General features: G+C 41.8%; 1 protein-coding gene across 4 annotated transcripts in view; it reads right to left on the reverse strand.

Moving 5' to 3' along the window:
- Window positions 1-19: 19 nt before the first annotated feature.
- The window catches only part of Ryr3 (ryanodine receptor 3), a 527,473-nt gene continuing 508,401 nt past the window's right edge, over window positions 20-19,091 (reverse strand). For 3 of the 4 annotated variants that reach the window (XM_040746007.1, XM_040746008.1, XM_040746006.1), the window contains 12 exons: window positions 18,451-18,651; window positions 14,311-14,441; window positions 10,687-10,729; window positions 10,141-10,268; window positions 9,163-9,223; window positions 8,697-8,843; window positions 6,581-6,715; window positions 5,136-5,292; window positions 4,320-4,384; window positions 3,821-3,921; window positions 1,722-1,773; window positions 20-865 (listed from right to left, as the gene is read on the reverse strand). In XM_040746007.1, coding sequence (XP_040601941.1) covers window positions 770-865; window positions 1,722-1,773; window positions 3,821-3,921; window positions 4,320-4,384; window positions 5,136-5,292; window positions 6,581-6,715; window positions 8,697-8,843; window positions 9,163-9,223; window positions 10,141-10,268; window positions 10,687-10,729; window positions 14,311-14,441; window positions 18,451-18,651 — 1,317 coding nt within the window. In that variant the 3' untranslated portion in view covers window positions 20-769. Of the gene's footprint in view, window positions 866-1,721; window positions 1,774-3,820; window positions 3,922-4,319; window positions 4,385-5,135; window positions 5,293-6,580; window positions 6,716-8,696; window positions 8,844-9,162; window positions 9,224-10,140; window positions 10,269-10,686; window positions 10,730-14,310; window positions 14,442-18,450; window positions 18,652-19,091 lie in introns of those variants that run through there. The other variant, XR_005877312.1, reaches the window with a different exon arrangement.

Genomic DNA, 19,091 nt, shown 5'->3' on the forward strand with positions numbered 1-19,091 from the left:
AAGAAGCCAAACCATGAACTGGCATGTGTTACTTTATTGCAGTGGGCACTTCATTTTATTGGAGGAGATTGACCTAAAACATGGCAGCTCCACTACTTACACAGAACCATAAAGCATCACTCAGGTTTGGTATAAGATTGAGATTTTTCTGAAATTTCAGTACAGTGCCTTTCTTCAAATAACAGCAGTTGTGAAGCTGTCACCGAAGAAAATACGTGAATAACCTTCAAGTGCAGTTTCATAAAGTAAGACAATATCAGCACAGCTGTTTAATGGAGTTGTCCTTCGGGAACACAAACATAAAAAACTTGCATAGCTATATCTAAAGAGATTTTTAAGGCACTTAATCGATATTTCAGTTTCGACAAAGTGTTTGTTTCCTATTTCTTTAGCTGCTTAAAGCTTTTCGAGCTGATTCTGGTACAGTCACTAGCAAGTACCATGGAAAAATTAGACCGCAGTTAACATGAGTTGAACATGATTTTGTGTAGTTTTTGCCCATCGGCCCCTGGCAGGGGTCCTCTTGCACGACCTTTAGGTGTTCAAGACTTCACATTTCTCTGAACCTTTCCAAGAAACTAGTTGCTCTTAGAACTGGGAGCCCTGCGAGCAGTCAGGTGGAGTCCTTGGTGGTTTGCCATTCTTTGTCCATTGGGTACTAATGCCAAATCAATTTCCAAATAATAGATTTTTTTAATGCAGTGTCAAGGAAGGATTCTGTTGATTAGAAGGTGACTGTCCAGAATCATGGCTCGTCTTGAACTCAGATTTACCCGAGTTGATCTTCGTATTGCTTACGAAAGCAGTCGCCAGCTGGGAAGAAGTCCCAACACCTTTCCTGGTACATCTTCCACACGTAAGATTCCTGAAACATTGTAAACAAAGGGTACTTTGTGTTGAAACCACAATAAGCTAAACCCATTTTGGTTTTGCTTTGTGTAATTTCCTTGAAGAAGACCCTGGGAATTGATGCAAGGCCACATGGGCATTTTCTCCCTCTCCCAGCCCGCTTGTGATTTGTGAGCAAGAAGTCACGCCTTCCCATCATGGTGAAGGGAAGGAGGAAAAACCTAACTTCTGCCCCTTCTAGCCATTCAGTCCCATGCCAGTTGTAGCTGGGGGACTAAAGAATGCAGGTTTGAGGGGACATTTCATGCTACCCGAGGTCTGATCAGAACCCACGTGTTTGAGCTATAAAGCTTCCCTATCCATTGACATTTGAGTTTTGAGTAAGTAGCTAGGCTTTTCTTCCTGTGTTCTCCACCTTTCTTTTTCATAGTTAGTCACAGAATTACTTGACACAGCTCCTCACTCATCCTCACACCCCCACATTCCTGTTGTCACCCACATACAAGGCCGTCCTTTCTTGTGCTGTCTCTCCCACTGTCTCACTCTGCATCTCTGCTCTTTGTTACAGCCACCCACGCCATCTCTCGCTGTCTCTCTCTCTACTGTCCTCCCACCTCCAGAGCAGTAAACACAATGGTCTGGAAAATGTCAGTGTTTGCTGGGAGGGATTACCTGGGGAATAGACTGAAGTCACCATAGAATTCTCACTTCTTTTTAAGTAACAAAAAAGGTGATTAAAAAAAAAAAGCAACTGCATCTAAGAGACCAATAGCCTCAGATATCCCATAGTGTACTGCTCAGTTTCAAGACTTAGGTTTGTGTTGTCTTTCTTTCACTATCTAGTTCTTAGTTAAAAGCAGTTTGCTTCTTACCTGACCCGTGTGTTCTGTTTCATCCTTGTTAATCAGATACATCAGAAAGAATCTGGAAAAAGAACAAACGGGGGAAAGATAGGGGTTTTTAAGTTAAACTAAAACTAGTGTTTGTGGTGGCACTCACTTTTAATCCTAGCACTTGGGAGACTGAGGCTAGCTTGGTCTACAGAACAAGTTCTAGAAAAGCCAGAGAGGTATGTAGAGAGACCCTGTCTTGAAACCTACCCCACCCTCAAAAAACTAAAACCAAACAAAAAAATGACTTATATATGTGTGCCTACGAGTGCCAGACAGAAGAGAGAGCATCAGATATCCTGGAACTAGAGTTACAGGTAGTTGTGAGGTGCCTGGCTGGGAGCTGGAAACTGAACCTGGGTCCTCTGCAAGAGCAACAAGTGCTCTTCGCAGCTGAGCCATCCTTCCAGCCCAAGGTACTTCTTATCCAAACTATCTAACACTGCTTACTAAGAGAAGTTGGAAATATGGTTTGAAAACTAAGAAGCCTTTTAAGTATTTCTAATGATGATAGATGCTGATCTCCAAGCCAGTGAGGGAGAGCCTTCTGAACACCCCAAAATTTAAGCTAAGCCCACTTGCAAGCTATGTTGCTTACCATTTAAAAAAAAAAGTCTGACCCTATCATAAAGTTATCAATAGGCAAGTTTTTCATGTAATAAAAGTTAGACTTGAAAGCACAGGTCAAGGATGAGTCATGAAAAATGTGGCAGTATTTGCTTTCAGCTCATACTCGTCCTTCCAGAAGTATCGGTTTGTTTTTCACTGTGGAAAACTGAGGGAACACAGTGTGGTTTCACTTATGCTAATGATTTGTATCAAAGATTTGAGTCTGTGACACACAAGTGGCCCCGGGGGCTGCCCTCTCAGTTCATATTATACAACCTCAGAGATGGTTTCTAGAAAAACCAGTCTGATGCCCTTTGGGAAACAAAAATATGATACAGGTAAAGGAAGAGAAAATCTCTTGCATGGTAGCAGAGCCTGAACCCCAAACCTTGAGTTCTCACAGGGTAGTACTATATTTTATCTTAGGCCCTGGCATACAAAAATGGCTCTTAACTGATAGCTTCTTCCTTCCCCTCTACTGAAATTGAGAATCTCCTGTTTCCATCAAACTGAAGACCTGGGCCAGTGAGATGTTCTTCTCCTGGCACATTTATTTAGCTGGCAGATCACCACATAGAGTTTTCCAGGGTATCATGGTAGGGAATCCCAGCCCAGATGTCTCATGTCTTTTAGTCTGTCATTCCCTGGTGCTGCCTGTCATAGGGCTATGGGCTCAACTTCTGTATCTTGACCGAAAGTCCTTTTAATGAGAAATGGCCATGATAAATACACATGATGCTAGGGAAAGGATTTTGGTTATTTAAAAAGAAACTCAGCACCAGCTTTGGTCTGCTTTATCTCAGAGAGCTAGATGTTAGCAAAATGCAGAAAGAGCAAGGTCAGAAAGTAGCTCACTTTCCCCCTTGGAAATCACACTTCCTGGAGTCTGAATAATCAGGTCATATAATTGATATAGTTCATAAGTGGTACCGAATAGGCTCAAATGACTTGAGTGAATGCTTGACCTTAGGAAAAGTGAAATATTTTTATCGTTTGCATGGCTAACATTAAACACTCCCTAGAATATTCCACCTTCACACGATTTAATGGAACCTGCAGAGCCAACAGAATGTCTAAACACTGGCCATCAGAATGAATCTGAGTGCCCCAACTTGATACAATCCCATCTTGTGACATAGTAAGGGAAGCCCTTTTAGTAAGGCCAGAAAGGGGGAGGTGGAGGCAGTAACCCTGGAGGTAAAAGTGGGTGCTCCTAAGGATGTAAAGAGAAATGGTGGGAGACAGGTGCTATTGAGAGGAATGGGGCCTAGACACGAGTTGGGCTGCCTAGGCCTGGAACTGTTCGCAGTTGTTTCCAATGAAGAGCATAGAGAGAACTACACTGGCTCCTTTACTGATCATTGTCTACCTCTTCCAAACAGAAAGGGAGAAATGACATGAATAGACTATACCATTTGTGACAGTTGTTTTGTTTTACCCTGAAGACGACATCCTTAACCAAGACTACTTACAGATAATTGGCTAGGTTGTGCTCTTGCAGCGTATGTGTTTCAAAACCATGAGGGGTTGTGTCAAAGTAGTCATTGCCAATGCCACAGATGAAGCATTTAGTCTATAAAAACAAAAAACAAAATAGAAAAGGCATTAGTATGCATAGCAGTGGAGAAAGGAAAACCACTGACAGCCGGTTGAATTGGGGACAAGGAAAGCTGCTTTTTCTGTTTAATGCTTTGGACTATTGGTCATTTACTCACAGTCCCACCTTCCTAGCTGACGATGCTGTTCCCTCTGGTTATGAGACAGGAGGCAGCAGTGTGTCAGGCATGGGAGGGTGTAGCATACAGGGCATTAGTGCACAGGGATGGTAGATTGATTGGTACGGAGGAAGCGAGATGACAGGCATGGAAAGCAAATCTTTTAGTAGTTTTGCTTAGGGATGACCCTAATTAATAGCCCTGTCTGTGGTTTGAGGAACCTGTGTGGGGTTGAAATAAATAGAAAGAACAGTACCTCCATGTCTTCACGTACTTGTTCCTGCTGGTCTCTCAGCTCTCCAAAAGCATCAATAATCAGACCTGGATTTTTTAATACAAAGGAAAAAGTACCTTCATCTGCATCATGGTCTTAGGGGAGAAGTGGCAGAAACCATTTTGAATGTCAAAAAAGTGACTTGTCAAGCTGAGCAAAATTAAAGGGGGAAAGAGCTGTGTTTTCGAGCACATAGTCCTGGCTAACCATTTTTCATTACTTCTCTTTCATTACTTCAGTGCTGTGACAACTACTTCTAACTCTTTCTTCTCCTGATCCCTCAGATAGCAATCAATGTGTTCTCAATGTCTTTGGTCAACATCTTCCCTCATTGTCTTTGCTTCTGAGTCCTAACACTTAAATAAATGCCAGTACCACGATTCAGCATGACTCAAACTGAATTTATCATCATCTTTCTTTTTTGAGTTCCTAGCAAGGTATTGACTAAAATATCGGTACCTTTCTATCGTCTCTGAAAGACAATTAAGTCGTGTCATATTTTTATAGCTTCTTTCTCTCCTGCTTCCCCACCTCTGCATGGGAGGACAAAGACAAGGGCAAGGCAAGCCACAGAAGACCTCTAGGAAGCAGAAGGGACGAAGACATGTTCTCTGGAATTTTCTGGGTGGCTCTTTGGCTCTGTATATACAAGGTTTCACAGACAATCCGTGCTCAATGAGTTGTTAAAATGACAAGTTAGATGAATTAGGAAAAAACTATCACTTGATGGATATAGCAAAGCAAAACAAACTAGATTTATTTAACTCAGCTCCTCCATACTATAATTGACAACCATACCTTGAATGATGGCCAGCAAGATGACAATTACAAAGAAGAAGAAGGTAATGTCAAAAACGATTCGATACATTTCATAAGGGTCACCAGCAGGGTCTTCAATTTCATCACCGATGCCGCCACCCGCTCTCACTCCCACGTACATGTGGAAGAGGTAGCACTAGGGGAGATGGCAGGGGCAGTTCAGGTGAAAGCACACAGCTCTCTGGGGGCATGGTCATTTCACACCTCAGATCTAACCATGTTGCTCCTGAACTGGGGGCAGGGACCTCCTTCAGTGATGCTGGCCCCTGCTGTCCACCACACCCAGCTTGCTGTCTATCAGGATGGAAAGATTCTTACATTCTTGAAAACTAACTTTGAATTATAATTCGTAAAACAAGAAGGTTGTTAAGGCCTGATGGTATGGCATATGCCAGCTACCAACTGTGTCTTGCTGAATTTTTGGGCTCTTTCTACTTCTTTATCCCCTGTATATTTGCCAAGGATTACTGTAAATTCTTAAGTATAGGTTGAGCATCCCTAATCAGAAATCAGAGTGTTATAAAAGGTAAAACTGGTCAAATGCTGTCATGACACCTCCTCAGGTCAAAAATTTAACACCTGACCTCATGTAATGGGTTGTGGTCAAAATACAAGTATTCTAAATACACATCTGTAAAATTACTTTCAGACTTGGGGTTTAAAATATATTTCATGTTTTGATTTTAGTCCCACTTTTTAAGACATAGAGTGTATGCAGATATTCCCCAATCTGAAGCACTTATGGTCCTAAGAGTTTGGACAAGGAACATTTAACACACTCAGCCTGTGTTTGTACTCAGTTGAGCCCTGCCTCGTTCAGCCAGGCACCCTTGCACCTCACCAGAGAGCTTAGGCTCACAGAGAAAGGGCACATCCAGAGCCAGGAGCAGCCTGAAGCCAGGTGCCAGTCTTGAGAGAATCCTTGTCCCAAGATAGCATCAGGGGAATTTTAGCCAATTAGCATGGCCTGTTTATAGAGAGATGCTCGCAGACCTTTACCTAGCATGGCTTTCGCTCACAGCGTGTTACCCCCAGCTGTGCCTTTAATCCCACTAGGGCCTATCAGAGACCCCCCATACCTGACAGATACCCTTATCCTGCGGTGCCACGCTCCTTAGCCTTCGGTATCTACTTTGAAAGAAGCTTGATGAATGACTAAAATAAGGAACTTCACTCCCAATTTTCAGAGATGAAAACCAAAGCTTTACTGTCGTGAAATTTTGATGTGCTCACTCACGGTGTGTCTAATCCTCATCCCGAAGTGAGAGAAGTGCTGGTACCCCTTGGCTCCCACAGTGTGATGACACCCATTACCATCACCTCCATCTCCCCAGGACACCTAGTCTCTCCTGCTCAAATGCCACAGATGTTCATTTTGCCAACCACCCAAAGAGGCTGTGTGACCATGACTAATGGGTACTCACTGTCATCATGTCATCACACTTCATATCCGGCTCATCGTCATCTTCACTTTTGTTATAGAACTTGCGGAAGAAGTTGAAAGCCACCACAGTATAGAGGTAAACAACAACAGCCAGGAGGCCAACAGTCAGAACCAGCTAGGGATGAGAAAACCGGAATGCAGACGAGTGAGCTCTCAACCCTGAAAGACTCATGGGACCCCCACTAGTAAGGGAGACAGTGACGTGCTTTGACTACTGGTAGAAAATGGGCTGACCAGGCTTATCAGGAGAGAAGAGTTCATAGGGGGAATGTTCAGGCTGAACTGTGTCCTCCCTGTAATTGATGTGTGGACTCCTAACCACTAGTGACTATTTGGAGACAGTGTTTAAAGAGATTCCGTTATAATGAGACTGTGAGGGTGCTCCTCAATCCAATCTCATTCATGTCATTATAAAAAGAGTTTAGGAGCCAGATGGCATAAACCACGTGCACCTGGAGGGACAGTTGTGTGTAGTAGCCACCAGAGCATAGCTGTGCACAACGCAAGGAGAGAAACCTCAGAGGAGACCAAGCCAGTGAACACTTTCCTATTACACTTCCAGCCTCAAGAGCTTGAAGCTATAGATTCCCACCAGTTAAGTCACCAGTCTGTTTGTTTGAGGTATCTCCACCACACTGTTGTCCGGAGTATGGCTTTGTACATGGATGAAGGATGAATGTACTTGTTAATCCAAGTAAAGGTGCTGTGAGGCTTCTATTGTGTACACAGAGCTCCTTGTTTCCCAATGCTTCCCTAAAGCTGCTACTGAGAAAACCTAAAGTTTCCTCAGACTAGTGGCTGTCCCTCAGCTATATTATATCACAGCCATAACCTGCATAATCACCACAGCTTTGAAGTTATTGTAAATATTACAGTGGTTGAGCAAAGAAGTCTGCTTAGGCCCACCATGGTATCACAGGACATGTTTACTTCCATGCTACCTACGTAAGGAGGCCAGGGACTCAGCAGCGTGTGTGAGGAGGCTGAGGGACCTGCCTCTGCAGCCAGTTCCAGCAGGGACTAGAGACTGGCTGGGGGGAAGATAAACAGTGGAGATCTTTTGTTCTTGAACTGTACAAAGGAGAGTAGGCACAGATGCTAAGGGAAGCAACGAAATTGAATATTACTGATCTCCCGAGGGATGGAGTTACTCAAACCTGGGGAACAGAGCTCATAGGAAGTGCTTTCAAGGGGCCTCATACCAAAGGAGAGCAAAGGGACTGTTGGGCCTAAGCCCTGCCACGTATCAGCTGTGTAGTCTCAGGGGCCGCACAGCCTCTTAGCCTGAATTCTTTTGAGATTAACAACTCCCTTAAAAGGTAGTTGTAAGACTCAATACCTGAAACATGGCATAAGCTTGACATGTTTTAACTTTCTTGTTGCCCTGTCCCAAACAAAGGTTTAGTAGTATGATGGAGGCCGGGCGTTGGTGGCGCACGCCTTTAATCCCAGCACTCGGGAGGCAGAGGCAGGCGGATCTCTGTGAGTTCGAGGCCAGCCTGGTCTACAAAGTGAGTTCCAGGACAGCCTCCAAAGCTACAGAGAAACCCTGTCTCGAAAAACTAAAAAAAAAAAAAAAAAAAAAAAAAAAAAGTATGATGGAGTATGTCACATACATACTTAACTACTTATTTGCCAATAAGGAGAATCCATTAGAGGTTTTTAATATAACTATAGTCATTGTTGTATCCAGACATTCTTTGTTTAGCCATGTAGATTTGCACATTATGTATGTGTGCATATTATATGTAAGTATCTATTAAAAGTATACCTATTAACTTATTAATTATTAGAAACACATGTCAGAAGTGCCTGGGAGGTAAATAAGACCCATGGAGGAAGGGGTAGGCCCATAAAAAGTACCCAAAGTGATTCTGTTATTTCTATTGCTCTGCTCAGCCCATCCTTATTCTCCTAGTTGATCCTAACTTTAATGTTCTATCTTCAGCTGGGTATGGTTTTGAAAAAGAATGACTACTACTAGTTCAAGTGTTTGGTCAAGAAAGGAGCATTACACACTATGACAAATTCCTTCCTAGAGTTTTTTTTTCTTTTCTATTCTATACATTCTGTTTCAAATAAGCATAAACCAATACCTGTTTGCCATTGTGAGTTACAGATGACAGGATCGTCCTCAAGGTCTTAAAGCCCATTGCAATATCCAACAGATGAGCAGCAAAGAAGAAGTTGTTGTAGTGGCCCAGGATGGACATGGTTGTGTACCAGGCAAGGTAGAGAAAGGACTGGAAATGGGGGAAAATTGGACATTTTCAGGCATTCATAATATGATGGGCTTATTAACTATATTCCCCTCATTTTGAGGAACAACATGAAGAAAAGGGGGCATAGGAGCTATAAGTCGCCCCAAGGTCTTCCAACAGAGCCCCATTCATGTTACACTATTGCACAATGCAGAGTTTCCCCAACACCTCTCAGGCTCCTGCTCCACGATTACCCAGAGAGCTGCCTGAGGAACTTCAGGGTTTTTTTATTCCCTGTGGGATCCACACAATCCCCTGATTTGGGGCACAAGATCTTGTTTTTTTCTATCACTATACTTACGTTGTCAGTGAAAACCACCCCCAGCTTCCAAATATGGTACTTCATGTCGATGGAACTTAGCCTAAAGAGGAACAATAATTTCATAACTTGTAAATATCAGTGTTAATAAGTGCATAATAAAGGGGAAAACTTATTAGGGTTAGTAACGTAAACACAGCATCAACTCTTTCAATTTTATAGACTTCTCAGAGACAAAACCTTAGTCTTTGGGCTCTTTGGAGGCATAAGAATTGATTGGCCATGAAATCCTTTCAAGCAGTCCTTTCCCAATTTGTAAGAAAACAAAAGACGAGCAGCCGCCATCATCCCCCACCACTCTGACCACGCCCCTCCACCCTCTGCTAGAGAGAACCCTCATCCAGTGGCTGACAGAAGCAGAGGCAGACACCCCCAGCCAAAAACCGAACTGAACTGGAACCCAGCTGCAAAGAGGAGTGATGAGCAAAAGAATCAAGATCCAGCTGGTGAAACCCACAGAGGCAGCTGACCTAAACAAGGGGGAATGCATGGATCCCATTGTGATGATTGAGAGACCAGTATGGGACTGATCCACCCCCCCCACCCCCCCAACCTGGGTTTCAGAGAGGAGGCCTCAACAATCTATGGCCTTGGATAGTAGATCAGTATTTATCACTGACACACAAATGGACTCTGGGAGCCCACTCCACATGGAGGGTGTGTCTCTCAGCCTGGACACGTGGGGGAGGACCTAGGCTCTGCCTGGGATGATGTAACAGACTTTGAAAATCCCCACATGGAAGTCCTTACCCTCCCTGGGAAGTGGAGTGGGGTGTTGGGGGGGATTCGGGGAAGGGGAAGGGAGCTGGGAGTAATGTGTAAAAAGTTAAATTTTAAAAAATTATTATAAATAAAAGAAAACAAAAGACATGCTTGTAATTCACCCTTTAGCTCACTGGAGAGGAATGGAAAACAAAGAATTTATTTGCCACTTGGACTTGGAATGCCTCAGATCTGTACCATGACACTAGAGATGCCGCCTCTGCTTTGGTCTCTTCTACTGGGCTAAAGTCAAGGGCATTTTTGTCCAAACCCAGGAGTTCAGCAATGCGCTCTGCTCCATAGAGATCTCCATACTTGTTGATCACCTGAAGCGAGAAATGACAGGGTGAGCTGTGACTACACACCACCTCCCCACTAGTCTCCAGCTGTGTGTGGGTTCTGTGGAGTTTTGCTATGTTCTGAGCTTTTACAAAAGGCTAACCAAAGTACTACTCACAACTGGTTGGAAAAGGAAAAAATTGCCCCAGAGAAAACTAAAGGGATAATGGCAGTTAACTGGAAACTTTAAGTTAGCGTCTCTTTGGAGAGAAAGGAAAGCCTAACGTGGAGAAAGCAGCATGGGTTGTTGCAGGTGCTGGAGGCAGATGGGTGTGAGACCAAAGCAGGAAGCGCACATGTGCTTTTCCACAGCCTGTCCTGAGCCCGGCATCACATTTACTAATGTTAGTACATGCAGCGTGTAGACAACCCACAACTCACACCTTCCCCCCAGACAAGGCATACCTTTCTCTTCACAAACTTGTCCCAGTAGTTACTAGGAAAAGATCTGAAAATGAAGATGAAAAGGGCAGGTTCATAATTGTTAACTTCAAGGCAAACGCATCAAGAAACTTTCCAGTTTGAATGTCTGGATCTGTGACACCTCGGGTTTCTGACCTGCTCACTGAAGAGCTCAAGCTGTGACTGATGTGCAGTCATCCCAGGGTTCCTGCCTTACAGTTCTGCAGCTTTGTGCCAACTCTGAGGCACTTGGAAAGCCACTCTGCAGTTTCTGTCTCAAAATTATGCTTAAGAACAAGGAATCATGATAACACACTAGCAAGAAGCACATGTTGTTGGGTTTTGTTTTGAAAACAATCCTGCTTTGCACACTCCCTTCGTCCCTCCCCTGGTGTCATGCTCCTGGACAAATCTCATTACCACAGGCCTAGTGGGCTTTCCTGCATCACCCTCTGTTGCTCCTTCAGGGAAAAAAATCCAGCTGTTTCTTGACCCATCTACCTGGATCCCAAAATATACCCCGGAGGAAATGTATGCTTCCCATTCTGCAACTGTCAGTGACTGGGGCGACGGGATGGTGTGGGATGTGCTAGGGTACATAGGTAAGCTCCCTTTTCTGACCAGAATTAACGGGTTATTTAGACAGGGTTTTTATCGGCCTCATGATCCCCGACTCACTTTTCACCACCAGGTACTCCTGTGGTACCTACTTCCTTCCAGGACTTAGATCCCTCTCTTCTAAAGGTGGTATCTTCTTCCATGACATCCCAGCCTCAGCATTTTCTCTAGTTCCATCCCAAGTTTTTTCTTCTCGTTAAACAAACAAACAAACGAACAAACAAAAAACAAAACAAAAAGCCTGCCATCCTTGGGGATGTTAGCAAAAATGTTTAAAATGTGTTGCTTCTGGCCAGAATGTGTGGACCCTTCCTGGGAGGGTTTCTCATAGGGCTGCCTTTGTAGCAGAACCAGCCTTTACTATGTGCATTTTTACTTTGTTTTCCTTTATCCGAGTCATTCTTTGTGAGTTTGGGTCACACAGCAGTCTCCAAATCTACAAAGACCACCAGTTCATGATAAGAAAGCTAAGAACTTCCTCTTCCAAGAGGGTGGCAGTCTTGAGGGTAAAAAATTTCTCACAGATTTGTTTTGGTTGCTGTTAAAATTGTTTATTCATCTTAATCATCTAATTGCCAATTAAAAACAAATGCTGGTATTATGGAATAAACTGCCAATAGACATATTTATAAGATGAAAACTATTTTTACTCTCTTCTGTGTGCATTGCTATTTGATTTTTTATGCATCACATTTAAAGTCTACTGGAATAAAAATCAAGCCATCTTTTCTCTAACACTTTAAATATCCGCCTCTCCATTTTTTTTTCTTGGCTCTTTTTTAGATAGAGCTTTTATTACGTAGCCATGGCTGACATAGAACTCATTACACACATGAGACTAGGTTCAAACTTAAAGTGATCTTCCTCTCTGCTTCTAAGTACTGAGATTATACATATGGGTCATCATGACCAACTTCCTGCCTTCTTATATACAAACATTCTCCAGCATACACTTGGTCTCTTGGTCCTATTTTGTTCCAAGTAGAATATTCCACAATAAATGCTAAAGGGCTGTGTGTAAAACTGTTTTGTGGACATGATCTTATCTTGGTCTAGTATTTTGAGTATGTCCTCTCACTAGGGCTGAGGTCAAGAAGTTCCTTGAAGGTAGAACATATATTTTTACTGGGTTATTTTCTTTAAAATAAGGCCTAGAGAACAGACTTGTGGAAGACAATGCATAAAGAATATGCTTAAATCCTTGGTCATTTTAGTAGTTAGCGAATGTACAATGAGGTGCCATTACACCCCTACCAGATTACCAACATCACTGACACTAACAAGTGTTGCCAAACAGAGAAGTAGAAAGTCTCTGTATAGTGCATTTCTCATACCTTACCCTTGAGCAAATTCCCTTCAGAGGGAAGAGCTCTTTCACTTGTGCATAGACAAAGGGATTTTATGGTAGTCTTGTTTGTAATAGCACAAACCAGAATCAGCTGAAATATATACTGTCAGGAAAATGAATCAAGTCTTATTTATAAATACACTTACATGGAAAATATTACAGTTTTGAAAACAAAACCTGTCACCCTAGGTGAGTTCACTGAGGAATAGAAACAACACATAACGATGAATAAAATATTCTCTACCAGTATAACTCACATAATACAACAATCCCATGTACATAGAGTTTGGAATATTTAAAGTGAAGTAATGTGTTTAGGCACAAGGAACTGGTTAAGATGTAAGTTAAAGAAAGATAATGACTCCATAAGTAATAGCACTAATAACTACTTAAGGATAACTATCATTAACCACTAATGGGTATTACAGAATATGTTAGCTGGGGTTGTGGGAACATTACCTGGAGAATAACACAGGGTTTTTGAGCTAGCAACAATGTTCTAGTTTTAATCTCTGTGGTTTGTTATTCTTTATTAAGATAAATGTGAATATTTTATAGGTCCATGTGTGTGTCTACCTCACAGTATAAAAACAGAAAACCTCAGAGGAGATATTAAGTATCAAGACCCAGTAATTCTATGTAGCACAGTAAGGCAAATATAGCCTACAACAACTAATTATCAATTCAAAATAACTAGAGAAATCATAAATGTCTCAGCATCAGAAGTGATAATATTTTAACACATAATAATAGTAATAATAATGCTGATTACCCTGATTTGATAATATACATGTATTAAATTACAACACTCTTTCCATAAATAACATTATGTGTCATTTAAATTTAAGTTTATAGCTAAACTTTCAGAATAGAAAAGGCATCTATATGTGATATGTGGCTAAGTGAGTGGCTACTGACAGAATCGTCCTATCCCATGATGCCCTTTCTGTGGAAAAAAAAAGCCAGCTCTTACAACAGTTGCTCTACTTGTTTGTGGATTTCCCTATTCGCAAATAAACAGCCCTGGCCAGTGTCCTTGGAACACTATAGTGCAGTATTCTCAGTGTCTCAGGTAAGTTCTAGAAACAGAACAGCCTGTTTTTACTAGTACTTTCACACTGTATCACATTGTCCCGAACTTACATGTCCTGGATAATCAGACAAAACATTTCTCAAAGTACTAAATTACTTAATGTTACCCAAAATGTCTGTAATTAGATGACAAAAAATGAGAAAAATATATTTAAACCACTTTTGTTGTTTCTCCCTGTATGAGGAGATGGACAAGAATCTTCAGGCTGGGACAGAGGTTAGGTTTTATTGTTTATGTTATTTCCCCCAAAGCCTTCTCTTCCAAGAGACTGATTAGTTTGGTTGTACCTTTAAAGACCTGCCTCTCAGTGTTCCTTAATCATCTTTGAATAGGAAGTAATTCCCCTGGAATCAGGATCCTATCTAATATGTATATCTTAACTGAAACAACCAAAAGTTTTAGCATGGTTGCCTTTGCTTATATGTTCACTTTTATTTTTTACTCTCACTACAATCATTTCTCTTACAATTTTCATAGTTGTGAATACATTGGCATCAGAGCATGTCATCTGCCCCTGGCGATAACATAGACACTTTTGCTTTTATAGGTTGGAGTGAAGGGCACTTACGGTGTGTTGATCACCAAACGGTCCCACTGTCCCTTGATGTCATCTTCAGATGGCTGTTCGGTGATATATAGACCATCAAACTCTAGCTTCCTGGCAATTTCTTTCTCCCTTTTGAATACCACCAGAGGCACCTACAAATGAGAAGACACTCATTACCTAGAGGTTTGTGCCTAATGCACCTTCTCCGAGGACCTGCCACAAATCAGCCTTCCTGCATAATGGCAGTAGCCCTTTAAACTGTGATTTAATGCATATTTTAATATATACTTATATATATTAAATACATGTATGTATGTCTGTGTACCATTTGCATGCCTAGTGTCCAAAGAGGCCAGAAGAGAACATCAGATGCTCTGAAACTAGAGTAACAGGTCATTGTGAGCTGCCATGTGGGTACTGGAACTCAAACTCTTCCTCTGGAAGAGTAGCAAGCACTCTTAACTGTTGAGCCTTGTCTCTAATTCCTATACTGGGATTTTTAAGGTAACTAGTTATACGGTCAATACTAAGTAAAACTCACTCCTTGACTAATACACTTACCCCTCCAAAAGTTGAGCTGATCTGGGCCATTCTTTTAAGGTTAAACAGCTGACACAGTTAAGACATGCATGAGTCTTGAAAAGACCATGTTTGGGTCCAGGCCTGAATGGGATTTGTCTATTAGGACTTCCAGGCTTAGAATTACACCAAGAAACAGGACAATGAACTATTCTAGAACAGATTGTCAGCCCTAGGCATGTGTGACAGATTCCCAACAGGCACTTAGTAGTGAGGCTTATACTCACATCATAGTACATGAACTGTGTCTACGTAGGTACAGTAATTGAGTTCTGAGGATTCTGGGGATACTTGTTACATACTGATGTTTTCTTCTTTCCTGCAAACTTGCTTCTTTCTGCTATTACTTCAGTCACTCTCTTACACAATAGACCTGCTTATTGTGGGAGACACATTCCAAATCACCCAGGGAATCCCTGGAAACATGGATAGAACCAAACTTGTATGCACTATGCTTTTTCTTAGACATATATAAATTTGATGGCCTTTTCCATCTTAACTCCTATTACACACTGTGACTGACATTTGCAGGCTGAGGCATGACAGTAAAACTGGCTCCTATTTCTTTTCCTCTCCACAACTTCATGGGTAGAAGATCCTCTTATGGTAGATCTTAGCAACCTCATCTGACTTTTTTCTTCTTCCCATATTAAGAACTGCCACATCTTCACTTGAACACTTTACGTCTTCTCTTTGGCACTGCAGCATTTCCAGTATCAGTACCCTTGCACTTTGGATGCCATTATTAAGTAAAGTAAGATCTACCTGAATATGAGCACTGTGTGATCTTGCCAGTCAATGTGATAACAGAGAGCTAAGGGACTAGCAAGTGGGGAGAGTATACAATGTGAATACATTGGACAAGAGGTGATTCATGTTCCAAATAGGACAGAATAGAACTGTATATGGTTTCATCCTACTACTTAAAATGACATAATTTAGCTGGGTATTGGTGGCACACGTCATTAATCCCAGCACTCGGGAGGCAGAGGCAGGCGGATCTCTGAGTTTGAGGCCAGCCTGGTCTACAGAGTGAGTTTCAGGACAATCTCTGAAACAGACAACCTCTGAAACAATACAGAGAAACCCTGTCTCGAAAAACAACAACAAAAAAAATGACAATTTAACATTTGTATGTTGTTTATTTGTTGAACATTTACTTAATTTTTTGAACCACAGTTTACTGAGAGTAGCTGAAACCATGAATTAATGGGGTAGGTGGGTGGATGTGGTATATAACTGTAACTCTTTAAAGACAGGATCTCATTTATGTAGTCCAATCTGGTCTAAAATTCACTATGTAGTCTAGTGTGGTCAGAAAATGCCATTGAAATAACAGGAAATGAGGAGTCAGAATAGCCAGACCTCTTCTAGCAAAGAAAATAAGTAATAATCTTTTAGACACTGCCTGGGTATCTCATTCCTTTAGGATGCCTCTAATTACTTGGTGACATCTTTGGGACTTTAATTTCTAAACTATGTTTTAATGTTTTTCCTCAAAGGTCATTACATTCATATCACACTTTGCTATTTCTGACACAAAAGGGCAAGAATTATTTGTAAAAACTTACTTCTTGCCCCTTTGCCCCCTGCCCCCCAACAATAGCAGCCAACACTAAAGACCAATGATAGAAAGGTGGTAAAGAGACTAATATTAGGCATGACACACCATGAAGAATCGGTGGCTGCTGCTGGCTCACGGATGATGTGGGCAGGGAAACAGAACAGAAGCTTCTCTGCTGTCTGGAAGACTCTAGAAAATGACGTGAAAGTCAAGATGTAGTCTACTACTGATATCTGGGACTCCAAGCATTCTGCTTTGTCCAAGGTATTTGTACATATTTTTAATTTTAATCCACTATGTCTTCTACATGTCAACAGTATATTTGCACCTCATCCCACAAGCTCTTGGATTCCAGATCCAGAAATAGCAAACATGCTTCTGGGTATTTTTGTACATATGAACTCATTTATTTTCCCAGAATGTCAGTTATTATTCTAATACTCATTTTTTGATGTATAAACAGCACTAGGAAGGTCACATGGGACAACAGTTATGAGTTCAATCTAGTCAGCCTGGCTCCAGAGTCCACACTTTAATAGTTACAGTGCCAGACTCAGTATAGCAGGGAAGGACATGTTCTCTCTGGGAGGGAAGATGGAGTTCTCACATGATGCTATTTCACCAGTAAAAGAAAGGGATGCAAAGATAGGATAAATTTCTTAAATTCTTTCCAAGAAGATAACTTAGTGTATAGTTAAGGATGATACCTACATAACAAATTAAAGGGGAAAATGTAATAAAAATAAACTATAAAATTGGTGTGCTAGTTAACCTTTATTGTCAACGTGACAAGACTTAGTGTCACAAGAAGATGCTTTGAGGCCTGACTGTAAAGGAGTTTCAAGAGAGGTTTAACCGATAGGAGAGATACACCCTGAAAGTAGGTGGCACTATCCTATGGGTTCGGGTCCTGGACTGAATAAAAAGGAGAAAGTGAGTGGATCACCAGAATTTGCTGTTTTCTGTGAGTGTAATGTGACCAGCTGCCTCACCTTCCTGCTACCACAGCTTAGACCATCTCTCACTGCCATACCTTCCCCACCATAATGGACTGTACACTCAAACTGTGATCCAAAAGAAGACAAATATTTTTACAGCAACAAGAAAAGTAGCATACAATCATGGTCTACAGAAACGAACAGAGAACACAAAACTCAGTGATTGAAGATTGATGTACCTGCAGTAGTGTCTAAAGATGAGCAACCTACAAATGCAACTGTGAATCTGAGTCATCATGTGACTTTAACCAATAGAGGGCGATGGAAATGACACTGACAATGTGGCTAATTCCAGGTCTAATTCTTAAGAGGGGCTAGCATTTACACTTCTGTGTTCCTTAGGAAATTCTAAGTCATCCATATGTGAAGTCTGTCCTGCTGCAGAGATTGCAGGGAGAGGCCATGTGGTGAGAGAGATGCTCTGTGTCTCCATGGAGAGAGGGGAGATGAACTCCTACTCCATCTTTGTCATTCTCACCTATTTGAGATCCCAAAAGGCTGCAGACACAGCCCTTTCACATAGAACATGAATCAACTCTTGTCAGTCAATAGGATTGAGAGAGAAAATGATGGTTCTTCACACCAAACTCTGGAGTGGTTTGTTACTGTATATAACTGAAACAGGAACACACAACTGAGATCCATCTTGGGTCTCAAATGGCTACAACCTAATGGAAAGGTACTTTTTATAAAAACCTATGAGCAACTCACAGACCACAAGAAGTTCTCATGGCTAATTTCATTTGTGCCTTAGCCTACTGACTCTGATACTAAGAGGTGCTTGAAGTACTTCTACAGCAGGATTGTCTATAGCTCACTTCACAGAGTTTCATTTCAAAGCCTCAAGTTGGTGATTGAGCGCCTGCGGTTATAAGCAGCTTGAGTGACAGCACTTGTACTGTCCCACCAGCCTTGTTCTTCTAGCACCTTAGAGGACAAAGAACTGGTGGAACTCAAAAATGACACTTCTTCCTGAAGAAGTCAGAAAAGCCTAGAGTGACAGATGGTTAGAGTGCTCACCTTCAGGCAGTAATAGCCCACCACACAGACCAGAGAGATGATGGTGTGGACAATGGCCAGGGCACGCAGTGTTGGTGCCATATACCCCGTGCTCTCCTGAAGAACAAAGAACACCATCGCTTCTTCCTCATCATCATCATTAAAGGAGTTCCACAGGTTTGCAACATCCTCCGTCTCCTCCTCTAAAGGTTCTTCAGTGACCTGGCCCAAGACACACACCCATATCTATCAGAAGGAGCCTAAGTCACTGGGCTCTCCCTATAGAGTTTATGTTATTAATACATGCAATGTTACCTGCTGAGTAAATGGGTCCTTTAGGTAACTTACTGATAAGAATCCCCAGTGTTTCTAATAGTTGTAAATAAGAATTAAGTAGAGACAAATCCTATCTCTTGAAAAGAATGCAAACAAAGTATGGGCCTTTTATTATCTGTGTTGTAGTCCCATGGTGAAGGAGAAGGCTGCAACAGGTCCATGTAGAGCTCAAGTACATTCATACACATTCTGTAGTTTCCATTCTCCCTCTTATTCATGGCTTCCCCTTCTGTTTCTACAAGTGACTCTCAGTTCTATGCCTCTCAAGCTTTTATCTTGTAGCTTCAAATGCCTGCTGGCTGTGTCTACCTGGATGGATGGATTCC

Source organism: Mesocricetus auratus, unplaced genomic scaffold (genome assembly GCF_017639785.1).
Source record: "Mesocricetus auratus isolate SY011 unplaced genomic scaffold, BCM_Maur_2.0 Super-Scaffold_100004, whole genome shotgun sequence".
Lineage (NCBI taxonomy): Eukaryota > Metazoa > Chordata > Mammalia > Rodentia > Cricetidae > Mesocricetus > Mesocricetus auratus.